The sequence below is a fragment of the Conger conger genome, chromosome 4 (genome assembly GCF_963514075.1).
Source record: "Conger conger chromosome 4, fConCon1.1, whole genome shotgun sequence".
Lineage (NCBI taxonomy): Eukaryota > Metazoa > Chordata > Actinopteri > Anguilliformes > Congridae > Conger > Conger conger.
In genome coordinates, this window is record NC_083763.1 from 74,227,487 (window position 1) to 74,242,486 (window position 15,000).

The 15,000-nt window shown below is 47.3% G+C and overlaps 1 protein-coding gene across 4 annotated transcripts in view; it reads left to right on the forward strand.

Moving 5' to 3' along the window:
* LOC133126134 (cadherin-18-like) overlaps positions 1-15,000 on the forward strand; it is a 275,444-nt gene that overhangs the window by 250,415 nt on the left and 10,029 nt on the right. For 3 of the 4 annotated variants that reach the window (XM_061237983.1, XM_061237982.1, XM_061237985.1), the window contains 5 exons: positions 223-410; positions 2,284-2,537; positions 5,125-5,261; positions 9,726-9,847; positions 10,725-10,842. In XM_061237983.1, coding sequence (XP_061093967.1) covers positions 223-410; positions 2,284-2,537; positions 5,125-5,261; positions 9,726-9,847; positions 10,725-10,842 — 819 coding nt within the window. The remainder of the gene's footprint in view (positions 1-222; positions 411-2,283; positions 2,538-5,124; positions 5,262-9,725; positions 9,848-10,724; positions 10,843-15,000) is intronic. The other variant, XM_061237984.1, reaches the window with a different exon arrangement.

A 15,000-nucleotide genomic window follows, 5' to 3' on the forward strand; every position in this document is an offset into this window, starting at 1 on the left:
ACTATATAAAATATTTGCTAATTGATTTAGTTTGTGTTCATGTTTCCGACTGAAAAAATGTATTGGTCATAGCAAATAGCATCAGTCCAGAATATCACCAGAAAACCCAACGATGCTCCTCTGAATATTATACTCTGAGTATTATTACTGCTATAGCAGCAGTAGCAGTTATTACTGTCCTGCATAAAGGAGTGTGTAATGTGCTGTTTGTTTCCCGCACAGAAAACTACCAGCTGTACGTCCCTGAATCGGCGCAGGTGGGGAAGCCGGTGGGTAAAATCAAGGCCAACGACGAGGACCTGGGCTTGAACGCGGAGATCAAGTACAGCATCACCAACGCCGAAGGGGCCGCCGTCTTCTCCATTTCCACCGACCGGGAGACCCGGGAGGGAGTCATCTCACTCCGAAAGGTGCCGGAGACAGGCCTACCCCTTTACATAACATAACCCTTATTTTGCTGATGCTTTTAGCCAATGCCACTTACAGTTTACAATCCCCCCCACCCCTGGAGCAATGAATGTGAGGTTAAGAGCCTTGCTCAAAGGGCCCAAACAGCTATAACGATCTTACTGTGATATCACTGAGGTCACAGATGTGTGATTAGAGCGTTCGGAGGTAACTGAACATTCTAATGCTGATGTAATAATCACTACTGTCACTATTGAAAGCAGTGGAGTTCTGGAACACTGACTTTCGAGAATTCTGAGAATGAAGCGTTCCAAAAGACCTACTCTTCAATGGACTAAATCACATTAACACCACAATAGTCAACAAGTGCAAGTTGGTAGCAAAAAATCCCTAGCAAAAAAATACTCACCTGTCTCCGATGTGCATTAAAGGACAGTTTATCTCAATCCAGCCAGGCGCTGTAAATTAATCCTTTTCCAGACCAAAGCCATGTAAAAAAACTGCAGTTTGAACTCAGTTCTAGCCCCCCGCCTGTTACCCAAGAAGACGAGTCCCTCGTTTTATAAGATCAAGCTTTTTCTCCTGCTTGCTTGCTGCCCGTGGTTCGGCTTTCAAGGTCACCAAAGGCCAACCGTGGACAGCCGAAAAACCGATCAATGCTTAACCTTGCCATGGCCATTTCAGTGATTCCTCAATACATCTTTAAGCTTCGCTTGGAGAAAGAGCTCACTGAATATGTTTGAGCACACAGGAATGTTTTTCCCCTCTGCTGCCCTCTCTTTTCAGGTAGCAGTGTAGCATAAGGTTGGAGACCTGACCGTGTACCCTAAAGGTAGCAGGTTTTACACTGCTGTATTTATAAGCACCCTGCTGAGAAAAAAAAAAAAAGGTTTTGGAACAGCTGGTAGTTGGTATTTTAAGGTGGTCATAGCTGAATTTTACACCGGCGTTAAATGTTTAGGTTAAAAGGTCAATAAGTCCAAAAAACAAGTCGAATAACGACCTAATAAAGTGCTCGCGGAGTGCATATGGTCAATGTTTGCCTTTCACCTCAGAGAGATCACTTTGGACGATTACCGCCTCATTTACCTTTGTGTAACGGAGGTGTGATTTTTTTCATTAATATAAAGCACTGTAATGAGGACACGGATGGCATAAATCACATTTAATCACACCCACGCCACGGTGAAGGCAGGGTGCCTGATCTTCTTATTACGTGAGACCCTGGAGCCAGTGTTGACTCATCTTACACAGGGCTCACTCGCTGAAATAAATGAACTGGCCCTCCGCTGCCTTCAACGGCATGACAATCACATTTTAAAAATAGTTCACTGCTCTTAACACACACTGATCACTGCTCTTAACCTGCGACTCTGCATTTAATTTCTGTGATCTGTATTCTTTTCTTTTTTGAAAACATTTTTGATGTTATATCAACTCTGCAAGAGTACACTGTATTTATATCTAGGGTTGTTGTCTGCAGACATCAGGGTCAAATACGTAATTTATTTGGAATAAAATACTTTTATGTGCTTTGCTGAGCTGGTCTGGTGGATTGAAATGCTCTGGAAAAAGTATGCAAGTTCTTTGCTGCGCTTGTTTGACTTGCTTGACTTGCACCAGGGAAGATCAACTGAGCAGAGAAAAGTATTTGGATCTAAAATAATTACATACTGCATTTTACTCAGCTCTGACCGAGTTAGGGTTAGAGTTAGGGTTGGGGTTAGGGTTAGGGTCAGGGTTAGGGTTAGGGTTAGGGTTAGGGTTAGGGTTAGGGTTAGAGCTGGCAACACACAGCGTATATCACAAGCTCTCGAATTAACACGGTGCGATTAACACCGAAGGTGTTTTACCCTGCTTGTGCTCCCGCCTCAGCCCCTGAACTTTGAGAGGAAGAAGACGTACACGCTCCACATCGAGGGCGTGAACACGCACCTGGACCCGCGGCTCTCCTACCTGGGCCCGTTCCGGGACAGCGCCACCCTGCGGATCTCCGTGGGCGACGTGGACGAGCCGCCCGTGTTCTCCATGCACTACTACATCATGGACGTGTACGAGAACGCGCCGGCGGGCGCCGAGGTGGGCGCGGTCAGCGCCCGCGACCCCGACAGCACCAACAGCGCCATCAGGTGGGCGGGAGGGCCGCACTGCGGCCGCACAGGTCTGACCAGAACGGGCCTCACGCAAGAGCTTTTTCATATTCTCGTCACAAATTGATCTTCTTCGTACGAGTGTGCCACGTCGGATTCAACTAGCGCAAATTTTAGATGTCCGTTATTATACGGTATATACGGTACCGTAGGTGGGTTCCGTCGGATAGATGGCCAATGGGACGAATAAGAACAAGGGATAGCGTTAGTAGTAGTAGTAGTAGTGGACCATTGATTAACTTTCTCTTATTCCTCCTAAACAGTCCACTCGAAACATTTGAGGCGAGAAATAAGCAAAGCAGCAATGAGTGGTCCTTGCATGGGGCCCAATGTTAAATAATAATGTATTGATATATATATATATATATAGTGCATTTATATATGTATATACATATATATATATATATATATATATATATATATATAGTGGATTTTATCAAACCTTTACAAAACACTTATTGTGCCTTCATTTCTGAAAGTGTGGTGCAGTGCATAATCGCAAGAAAGTTCCAGGTTCAAATCCCGGTGTCAAACTTCCATGTTCTCTCTGTGTCTGTGTGGGCACTCAGATTTCCCCCCAACAGATACAGGTCAGGCACCCCCTGCTCAGCCAACCCGCCCTGTATAAAATTAAATGAAGGTTAATATTGCTTCCCTGCTTGGCCCTGGACAACAGCCACAGCAGTGGCACAGCAGAGCAGATATCAGATATGATGAATGTCGAATAATAGTAATAATAAAGAAGAACTGGGCCCAGCGGTGGGACTGTGTCATTAAGCGCTCTCGATAAGCCGGCGGAGTGAACTGCACCGCGGTGGACAGCCAGCCACAGTGGAGCGGGCCCGTCTCTTAATTAGCACCAGAGAGCCACTTCGTGTCCGCTCACTTCCTGTGTGCCGATGAAAAGGAGGTGTCCTGTCCTTCCACCGTTAAATTAAGAGCCGAGGAAGACTGTTAATCACCATGGTTTCTGCCCTGTTTTTCTTAAAAGCGAATCGCCGGTACACTCTCTGACGGATTTGGACTGAGCCGGTATAAAACTTTGGGCGCCTTTGTTAAGGCAGCGGGCATTTCCCCGGCGCTGAGGCTCTTTGATGTTCCCCGATCCCCTCTGATCCCGCCGTCCGTTCGCATGGCAACGCCTCAGCCGAGCGAACGCGGACGAGCTAACGCGGACGAGCGAACGCGGACGAGCACGCGCACGTCAAACGAGCCTTCATCCGCCATCAAACGCCGCGGACGTGCAGCGGAGGAACAGAACGTACAGAGGCACGGTGGAGGAATGCCAAAATACAAGAAAGAGAGGAAGAACAGAAGAGACAGAGAGAGAGAGAGAGAGAGAGAGAGATGAGAGATGGGTAACAGAATGCATGACTCATGTAAGAATCTTAAAATATTTGGGAGGATTTATTGGAAAACAAAAAGATAATCTGCATAACAAAAAAGATAATCTGCATAAGAGATCGGATCGGAGTTACCTTTAGGGACCGCTCCCCCACGTCCCCTCCCACAGACACCAACCCCCCCCTCCCCTCCCCTCCACCCCCTCCTCCCCCCGCCAGCCCCCAACCCATCTGTTTACTGTGGGCTACTTTGGAATGAACGATAGTTGGGCAGTATCGACTTGTACCGCACAGTTTTATACCTCTTGCTAGTTTAATAACTCGACTGTTATCACCTGTAGTGTCTTAACCTATAGGCCAGCGGAGGATGGGCACCCCCCTATAGCCGGGTGGAATTTAATCGATTGCTTGTTCTGTTTACCTTAAAATTCATGAGCAACAGACACCAGTCTACTATTCCTTATTATTATTATTATTATTATTTTTATGAAGTATATCAATTTTACTTTTCTATTTTTATGTTCAATTGTTATATTCAAGCATACAAATGCCTGCAAGTACCAAACAACAATAGAAACAAATAATGAAACACTTAATTTATATGCCCAAGAGGGTTTATTAATGGTGCTGTGGATAAATGAATCCACTCTGATTTCATGAGGTCCACTGTGATGAGGCATACTTTATCACATGCAGTGTGTCAGTGGTGCTTTCTCAGAAACAATTCAGCAAGCTCTCTGATATACAGTGTATACTCTGCTTTTTACATCAAAACTACACACTTTACATACAAGCATCCGACATTGATCCAGCCACGCACAGCACGTGTTCTCCAAGTTCTCCCTGAAGCTTTCAAGCAACGCATATTTATCACAGGGCATGGGCAAAAACGGCTAACTGCTGATCAACAGACAGACACATGCCCACAATGCGGTGACTTAAAAAGCGCCCAGTCCTCCGCAACGGTGGTGCGTGAATCCTGAGCCCACGCCATTGACTGTGAACTGTAACAAATGTATTTTAAGCGTAGTTTGTGACGTTGTAGTCTATATCTCGGCAGCTCTCTCAGAGTGAGACATTACAGTCCGTGCGTTGTGTAACAGCTGTGGGGGCCAGAGCGGCCTGTTTTTAGGCCTCTCCAGCGATGATGCGTTTGTCCTGAGTGCCGGATGTCCCAGAGGCGGTACTCATGCATTTTTTAATTTCGCTTCTTCTAAAAATAGGTATTTCATTGACCGCAGTTTGCACGGAGACACGTACTTCAACATCGACGCGGCCAGCGGCACGGTGCGGACGACCCGGGCTCTGGACCGGGAGGAGACGGCCTGGCACAACATCACCGTGGTGGCGTCGGAGGTCGGTGAGTACCCCCCGCGGAGCTGGGGACGTCGCTGGGGGGGGGGTCACGCACTTTTACATCTCTGTGCCCTCTGGGGCCTGTGTCAGGGGGTCAGGGGTGGCCTGTAGCGTAGTGGTTAAGGCAAATGACTGGGACACGCAAGGCCGGTGTTTCTAATCCCGGTGTAGCCACAATAAGATCCGCACAGCCGTGATGCAATATTAGCTGCAATTCTCTCTCCCCTGGTAAAGACACTGCACACCACACCAGTGCTCCTGTCAGCCAGTCAGTCTAGGACTACTTTTGAGCAAAACAATCTGTCTCTGATTAAGGTTACATCTATACACCTTTGTGTACTGTATGCACCTTAACATTTTCTTTGTGTGTGTCCCAACACATCCTGAATGAAAACTAGCCTACTGGGTAAAGTACTCGGAACTGGGACTCAGAAGGTTGGTGGTTCAAGCCCCAGTGTAGCCATGATAAGATCCGCACAGCCGTCGGGCCCTTGAGCAAGGCCCTTAACCCTGCATTGTTCCAGGGGAGGATTGTCTCCGGCTTAGTCTAATCAACTGTACGTCGCTCTGGATAAGAGCGTCTGCCGAATGTCAATAAGGTAATGCAATAATGTAATGGAGCATCCGTTTCCAGAAAGGGCCGGGATGGGTGCAGGTTTTGTTTTAGCCCAGCGCAGCGCCCAGAGACCTTATCGCAGTGATCCTCGCTTCTGGTCCTGGAGAACCACAGGGCATGCTGCTTTTTGTTGTTGTTACTCAGCACTCGATTGATCAATCAAAGCTGTCGATTACACAGTTAACTCGCCTCACCTGGTTGCCTGGGTCTGAATCGGGTGCAGGTATGAAGGTGAAAATGAAAACCGGCACACCCAGCGGCTCTCCAGGGCCAGGAGTGACCGCCGCCTTATTGTATTCATCAGCGTCTTGATTGAAGACCACGATTGATTCATTAGGCCAAAGCAAAAACCAGCACCCACATCACTGTTCTGATAAGATTGGACACCGCTGGCATTTTCATTCCTGTTTTTTCTTTCCTCTTCATTATAGACTGTCTATAATTCGGTCATGTGATTCTGCAGAGTAGATTCGTGCAGATACCGGCCGAGACACAAATGAATGTTACAGTGTGAAACATTGGTGGAAAATTAAGGTTGATTTGGAGGTCAGTCTTTTCATTCCTGCGACTCAGATTTGCATCTCAGTGATTAACCCCTTCCTTAGCCTCCTCTGGCAGAGAGTAGATAATGAAAATATATTTCCACATTTACAGAGCTGTGAGTCTTTACCGCACGAGATGAACTGCAATACGGAGAATTAGGAACTGTAAGCTCACGACCGAGACAAGATTCCCAGTATTCCAATAATCGTCCCTGTTGGATTTGCTTATGTTTCATTCGAGTCAATAAACAAAGAAACGATGCATTGAAAGTTGCATGAAACACAACTCATTTGACCTCAAAACATAGCAAAGAGCCTGGATTAAAGACTCATATTGTACATCGTTTTTTTTATTTTTTTTATCTGTCTTGCTAGCATAAATAACAGTTTCACAAGTACAAAACACAACACTTTGCAGGGAAAATATATATTTTCTTTATTAGTTTGGTTTTTATCCTTTTATCCTTTTAACGATAAAAAGAGTAAATAGATAATGTAATGTACAGTCTATCGCCATTGGGGCGGCTCAAGGCTCTGTAGAAAGGTTTGTTTGAAGAGATTTTCGGCACTCTGTTATGTGATAACAGCATTAGGCTTCAGCCGGCCCTACCGCCTAGTTTATGTCATATCCTCCAAGGCTTAAGGTGTCTATCCAATTATTCCCTCTCCGGCTGAAATGTTTCTATTTTCTTTCTTTTCTTTTTTTCTGCGTTGCGTTACAAACCGTAGCGACGTTGCCGGAAATTTCTGCTTCACGCCCCGGCAGATTGTTAATGCAGAATAGAGAGAGAGAGGAAGAGTGTGGTCTTTCACGAGGCCAGGGCGGGCGAACACTGGCAGGAAAACACGTTGCGTTTCCCGCTAAATTACGCCGCTGAAATGGTGGAATAGATAAGGGGAAGGGAGAGATGCCAACGGAACGGGCGATGTCATTTCAGCGTTAAGATGCACTCGGTCTGTGTGGGGAGGAATGCACAGGCATGAACGGTCACACGTGTCAGGACGAGGGGGCGAGGACACCTTCCCGGGAATGATACAGCACACAGGTCCTTATCACACGCGCACAGCCGGAGAGAGAGGGATGGAGGGAGAGAGAGGGAGAGAGAGGGAGAGAGAGGGAGAGAGAGGGGGGGAGAGGGAGAAAGGAAGTGAGAGAGAAAGGGATGGAGGGAGAGAGAGAAAGGGGGGAGAGGGGGGGAGAGGGAGGGGAGGGAGAGAGAGGGATAGAGGGGAGGGAGAGATAGAGGGGGGAGAGAGAGAGGGATAGAGGAGGGAGAGAGAGAAAGAGAGGGAGGGGAGAGAGAGAGGGATAGAGGGGAGGGTGAGATAGAGGGGGGAGAGAGAAGGAGAGAGAGAGTAAGAGAGGGAGGGGAGAGAGAAAGAGAGAGGGGAAGAGGGAGGGAGAGAGGGAGGGGAGAGAGAAAGAGAGAGGGGAAGAGGGAGGGAGAGAGGGAGGGGAGGGAGAGAGAGGGAGGGGAAGAGGGAGGGAGAGAGGGGGGAGATAGAAGGAGAGGGAGGGAGAGTGAGGGACAGAGAGAGAGGATGGGAGAGAGAGAGGGAGAGGGGCAGAGGAAACTACTGATGGCGATTGGCAGAAGGAAGATAATGGATAAGCTGCGCTCTGATTGGTGGGAACTGGACAGGTAGGATGGACTGCTAGGTCAGATGGACCCAGGTCCGGTGGACTCAGATTTAGACACGTTTCTTCCCCTCATTGTGGACGTCCGGCAGCCACCTGCCAATGCACTGGGGACATACGCCAGTCACATACGCCTCACTTCCACACACGCGTGGAGGGCTTTCAGAGCAAGGCCCGGTTGTGTGAATTATGGAGTTACGTCGAGTTTGACAGTGGAAACTGGATCAAACGCATGTAGGCGGACACACCTGCTTAATGCAATTTCTGCTCTCGCACTGAGGATTAAGATCTTCCTTTCACATGTAAATGTGAAACGCTGCCCCTGCACTGTCTATTTTACACACGAGTGCGGGGAAGAGATTGCAGCGGACAGCCTGGAGTCAGAGCGGATTTCCGTAGTGTCCCTGTAGGGTGATAATTCATCATTTGGTGATGTTGTGTGCATTATTGTCGCTTTGTTGTTCCCCTTTCCTTTGACCACGCATAATGAGTGCATTCCTCCTCTCTGTCTTCACTCCTCAAATGTTCATTTTCCCGACTCCCTCTCTCCTTCTTTCTCTCGTTTTCTTTCTCCTTCGCCTCTCTCCTTCGTCTCTCTCTCACGCTAGTTTGTGGTGTCAACTAATAAAGTTTAAACACAATCCAGTCCCTCTCTCTCTCTCTTTCTCTCTCTCTCTCTCTCTCTCTCCTTATGAAGAACCTCGTATGCACTCCCACCGGTCCAGTACACATGTTCATTCCAACTCGGTGACCGCGGGAAGCGTCCATTTTCTGCGTCGCTACAAACGGTTCGGACAGATTTCCAAGTGACGCGTCTTCTCAGAACCGCTGTGTCCCAAAAACCAAAAACCCCCGTTCCCGGCCTGAGAGAGGTTTGCTTGAGGCAGCGGGAGAGCTTGTGAGTCAGGAAAGTGTTTCGTGCAGTTTCCCCCCGCATTTCCATTTATAGTGTGACCACGCGGACGGCGTGTGGGCTTTTAAAGTGCAGGAAACACGACCCTGCGGTGCCGGTGCTGAATTGGACTGGTACGTACAGCTGTGCGCTACTCATTCACCAGATGACCGTCCAGTGTTTTCTGTTGATCAGGTGTTGCCATCTCGTCTTGGTTTTAGGCACTGTTTCTTTACCTCTTTTTCTCTTTTTTTGGAGATTGCATTTGGAGTAAGCAGGCTTTTTTTATCGTTTATTTAACCAGGGGATATCCGTTGAGAGCACAATTGTCTTTTTCATGGATGCTCTGGGAGAAATGACAGTGAGAACAGTTTTAAGTTGGGAGAGTGTGTGTGTGAGAGAGACAGAGAGAAAGAGAGCGAGAGAGAGAGAAAGAGAGAGAGAGAGAGATAGATAGAGAGAGAGAAAAGCCCCCAGAGCAGTTTCTGTGTTTTTTGCTCAAGCGCCCAATGGCAGACTTTCTCTTCTGGAAAAGCAGATAATCTGTAAACTGAGAGAAGAGAATGATGGCACAGAACCTGGACAGCACTTTGGAAAGTCTTGAAAAAGAACGAAGCCAGAGCACTGGTGGTCACTGTACAGGTCGTTCAAGGAACACAACGGCAGTTGATGACAGATAAATCCGAGGAGCTGAACGGAATTACATTTCTAACCTTTGCGAAGAAACACATTTATAACTTTGGAGAGTTATATTTCTCGTTGTTTTCTTTTCCTCCCAGACAACCCCAGCCTCCTCAGTCATGTTCCGGTCACAGTGCAGGTCCTCGACGTGAACGACAACCCCCCCACACTGGCCACGGAGAGTGAGGTCATCGTGTGCGAGAGCACCAGGACAGGACAGGTGAGTCTCCTGACCCTCCCAAAATGGCCGCTGAGTGTGAGGTCATCTTGGGCAAGAGCACCAGGGCAGAGCAGGTCAGTCTCCTGACCCTCCCAAAATGGCCGCTGATAGTGAGGTCAATGGGTGTGACAGCATCAACACATGGTAGGTCAGTCTCTTTCCCAAAATAGGGAGGGGACATGAGACACAAACACAGAACAAGAAACAGAAAAAACGCGGAGTATGACAGTATGAACCTCTTGCTTATTAAAGACGACCGCTATCGGTGCTAACGCTGATGACATGGCATCACCATTGCTAGTCACCACATCCTCAGGCTACTTGTGTTGCTCTGGAGTTCATAGGGGTGAAACACTGTTCCACAGACTGGCGCATTAGCCCCTGTAGCAGCTGTGACATTATCCCCTAGAGTTGTGTTTCTCAACTGCTGTCTGCGGGACCCACTTGCCAGAAGGTTTTTGTTGTATCCTGATTTACCTAATCAAGGGCGTTTGTCCAGTTTGATTGGGGCGACATTGGCTCAGGAGGTAAGAGGGTTGGCGGTTCGGTCCCGCCCTCAGCACGTCAAAGTGTCCCTGAACAAGACGCCTACCCCCCAAATGCCAACCATTTGATCGGTTCAGTCGATAAATCAGGTGAGTGAGTGGTTACTACAACCAACTTCTGCCAAGTTGAGAAAGACTGCCCTAGAGCAGAAATGTTGGAGATTTAGGACTTGGTATTGCTGACCAGAGAATGATTCGCTTTCCATGCCTACCAGCGGTCATCAAACCTCCTCCAGTAACTTCAAGGACCTTTATAGACGATTAAATGGGCCACGTTGCATGATGTGAAACGTGAGCTGGAAGTGCAGCCTAACTGTCTCTCGCTTCCCCAGGTGATCCAGACGATAAGCGCTGTGGACAAGGACGATTTCGCGAACGGCCCCCGCTTCTCGTTCTCCCTGCCACAGGATCTCCCCGTGAACCCCAACTTCACCCTCAAAGACAACGAAGGTATTCTACATTTACCCACACCGCATGTATTCATATTACATTTATGCTTTTTTTTTTTTTTTGCTAATTGCCTTAAGGCCTGACTTGAGTTATGTACATGCTTAATGAAAATTTCCTTGCAAATTCCTTACGTCTTTATTTATTTATTATTATACATCCCACGCACATCCTGGCTTGGGGGACTTAAGTGGAGATATGATAGATGTGCATCGGGGTGGAGTATCACTGAAAATAAGATTTACGTGAATCCTGGACTGAGATTTGCACCTGGTTTAGTCTTCGCCACCGTGGCCTTCGGTTGGACGAGGCAACATTTGGATCAGCCTCCCAGGGATTGATTGAATGAATTAAATATGAAATATCTTGCAGGAAAAAGTAGAACAATGGTGGGCCCATCGCCCAGCGTATGGAATTTCAGCTCTGTGGTCTGGACGACGGCCTCCATTTTATTTGACAAAATCTCACAAAGGCCATTTCATGGCGAGCGTGTCTACCTGTGCCGCAGTATTTCCGCGTACTTCAGAGTTTAAGTTTCTGATCAGCGCTGAAAGGTCCCTCTGTGATCCTCCACGGTCCACTGGCCACTTCTGCAGACAGTTTCATTACATGGATAATTAGCATCCGCCCGCTAGCGCGACATAGCATCGCTCCATCACTTCCATCTCGTTCCATCAGCTCCGCCGTCTCCGTGTCTTACTCTCACTCTCCTTCTGCAACCTGGGGACCTGCATACCAAACTCAAAGCACAGGGGACCTGCATACCAAACTCAAAGCACAGTCTTTCTCGACCCAACTTTACTTTCGTGAATTCCCTTCCTGCATAGAACGTGTTTCATTGTGTACTTTACTTTTTTTAGGATTTCAATGTGTAGTATTTGTTTCTTTATTGTGCATTTAAGCAAAAGATATCATCATAATATCATCTGTAATTTCAAACACTTGTTCCTTTGCTTCCCAAATTAATTTCACTTAATTATAACGGGTTACAAACATTGTCAGTTGTGTCGCTTGAAAATGCATTCAGGTGAGAGCGCTGCGTTTGATTATGCGTTTAATCTGGCTGATTAGTAGAATTAATGAGCGTAATTAACTGGTGATTGTGAAGTTTAATACATTTAATATGATTTTGGGTAAGGTGTAGTTAACTTGTGTCACACTTGCCACATGTTAGGATTGCGCAAGCTCCTCATCGCGTGTGAATTGTGAAGTCGCTGAACTGCGGCACATTATTAGAGAAAAAAGATATATCTCAAAGGACTTTAGACCAATTAAAATAAGCGTGGAATGAACACTGTGCTCTCTCACATACACAGGCTGAATCAGTGTAGGAACAGCTGTCATCTCCACACACCCCGCATTTACATCTTGGTCCTTTAGCAGACACTTTTAATCCACAGCGATTTACAGTTCCTCAACATTAAATCCCATTAATAGCAAAACATACATGTAGAACAGGTAACACATTCCTCCCCCTCCCCTCTAAACTCCAGACTTGACATCCTCCCATATGGCCTTTCTAAGTTTATACACATGAAATGTTCCCACCCCCGGCTACAGGCCAGGATGGAATCCCCCTACAGTCGGGTTCCTCCAGAGATTTCTTCCCATCGGGGAGTTTTTTTTTTGCGTTTACCTCATGTGCTGTTTTGGGGCTCAGGGATGTTATTTCTTCCTCCCTTCTGTTACGCTGTAAAGTGTCTCTGTGACAGTCCGCTGTGAAAAGTGCTACACAAACAAAACATCTTCATGTCAGATGATCAGTGAGGGACAGTGGGGGGAAAAGGGTGTTTTTGAGTTGTGATGCGCATCGCGTGGCAGACATCACAACTTCGGTCGGGAGTCTGGAAGCATGGCCGCGCCCGGTTTTTACCGTAAAGATCCCGGCGCAAAGTTTTAAAAAACTCCCCCGCGGATCCCCGATTCAGGTGCCTGTCTCACCATCAGCCCTTCGCTTTAGAAGTGCAGAATGTCCCGTCGTGCTCACAAGCCCTCCCCCCTAAAAATAAAATCAATTTTCACTCACATTCTGGCGAGAGAAAAAAAAGCAAAGCTGTCGTACGAGGATGTCGGCAAATATCTCCCATGAGTGCCGCGACACCGACGCTTCACGTCCCCACTTCTGCTCAGACTCACTCCCGCCGAGGCGAGGGGAGATTTGGTGTTCTCTGCTGGCACCAAGTGAACCGTCGGCTGTCTAGCAGTCTGCAGTCACCACATTAGCATGCCACGAGTATGGATATTACTTAATTAGCACTTCCACTCAACCATTTTCATATGAAAATAAGCATGCTGATATGCATTTCTTTTATTGTTTCAGTGAATGAGAAGTGCTATATTCCCCAAAGCTGTGACGTACACATGATAATTGCTGGCTGAGGAGTCTAATGTTTATTATCAACTGGGCAGTCTATTATTATCAGCTCTTGGGATATATTTAGACGAACTGAAATAGACGGAAGCTCCGAAATCAGCCAGCGCTAACTTGACATTGTGCTTGCGCGACACGATCCCATTAACGGCACGCATTTCCGCAGAAACGCACGTCGTATCGAATGCAGGCAACATCCATTAAGCCTCATTCAGAATAGCAATTATTTTATGTAAATGCATTCCGATAATTGTTTCACATTATCGTCAAACCAAATCTCCTTAGCAACCCTTTGCTGTCTAATTAGAAGCTATGGCAGTGGCAGACCCCTTCCATATCAAAGAATTATGATTCAGGGAATGTATGCATACACATATAAGTGATATTACATTTCCGGTATTCAACAGTTTGGATGTGACATTCTTTCTTTCTTTCTTTCTTTCTTTCTTATTGCTTTGTTTTTCCCCCTCTAAACAAAATGGATTCCAGCAGTGTCCTGATCTCAATCAGGTTAGCGTCGCCGTCTCCAGGAGCGGCCCGTGTCTCAGAGATTAATGAGGGACATTACGGGAGCCACTCCGTGGATACAGAAATAAAGCGTGAGAAAAAGACGGCCCTGCGCCGGTGAAGTATAGCGCCCGCTGCCCGGAGGACGTTTAATATCTGAGGGGCCGGGGAGGTTGGTGTTCAGAGAGAAAATTATACGGGCGGATCATTGCTCCGCGAGATCCGAATATATTTCATCTGATTACCCTGGAAACAGTCCAGCATACTCATCAAATATTTCTGACCTTTATTATTTTTTTTATTTTTTCATTCTTAATGCTGAAATTGATTGCAAATGAGCCATCGTGCTTATGAACCGTGTCTGGTGCAGCTCCACTCGTTGGCTAGTGAAGCACTGTACAGTGAGGTGTTGTACAAAGTGAAGGCCTTGTAGCAGGCCGCCGAGACAACACTCTCCGATGACATAACCTTCAAGTTTAAAATAAAGTTGTTGCCCTTGGCTTGGGGCAGCTTTGACTCCGGCTGACTGGTCACCCGTTTGTCTGCAGAACTTTCTGTGCTTACTGAGAGTCCGCGGTTCACATCCCACCTCAGGCTCTCAGGCTAATCTATGACTCCTTACACACCCACATGCAATACTCACACGCACCGTATTGCGGAAGTCTCAAGTGTAGTGTGAATGCGCACAAATGGGAAGTGTTTAGGGCTACAAGGTGTTACTCAAACAACCGTTTCTTGAACAACCTGAACAAGATGAACTGATTGGGGCGGCTTGTAGCGTAGTGGTTAAGGTACTTGACTGGGAACCGCAACGTCTGTGGTTCGAATCCCGGTCGAGCCGCAATAAATTATCCGCACAGCCGTTGGGCCCTTGAGCAAGGCCCTTAACCCCACATTGCTCCCCGGGCGCTGCACTGTGGCTGCCCACTGCTCCTAGGTAACTAGGATGGGTCAAATGCAGAGGACAAATTAACCCACAGGGTTCAATAAAGGATATCTTATCTTATTGTCGATTTTCATAGTCCTTGTCTCTCCTTTGTTACATTATTGGCATTTGGCAGACGCTCCTATACAGAGCGGTTGATTAGACTAAGCAGGACACAATCCTCCCCTGGAGCAATGCAGGGTTAAGGGCCTTGCTCAAGGGCCCAACAGCTGCGCGGAACTTATTGTGGCTACACTGGGATTAGAACCACTGACCTTGCGGGCCGCCCCGCCCCGCTTTGTCTCCTAGGTTTCTGCTTTGAGGCTCGTGCCTGCACACCAGAACCAGTAAGCCAGAG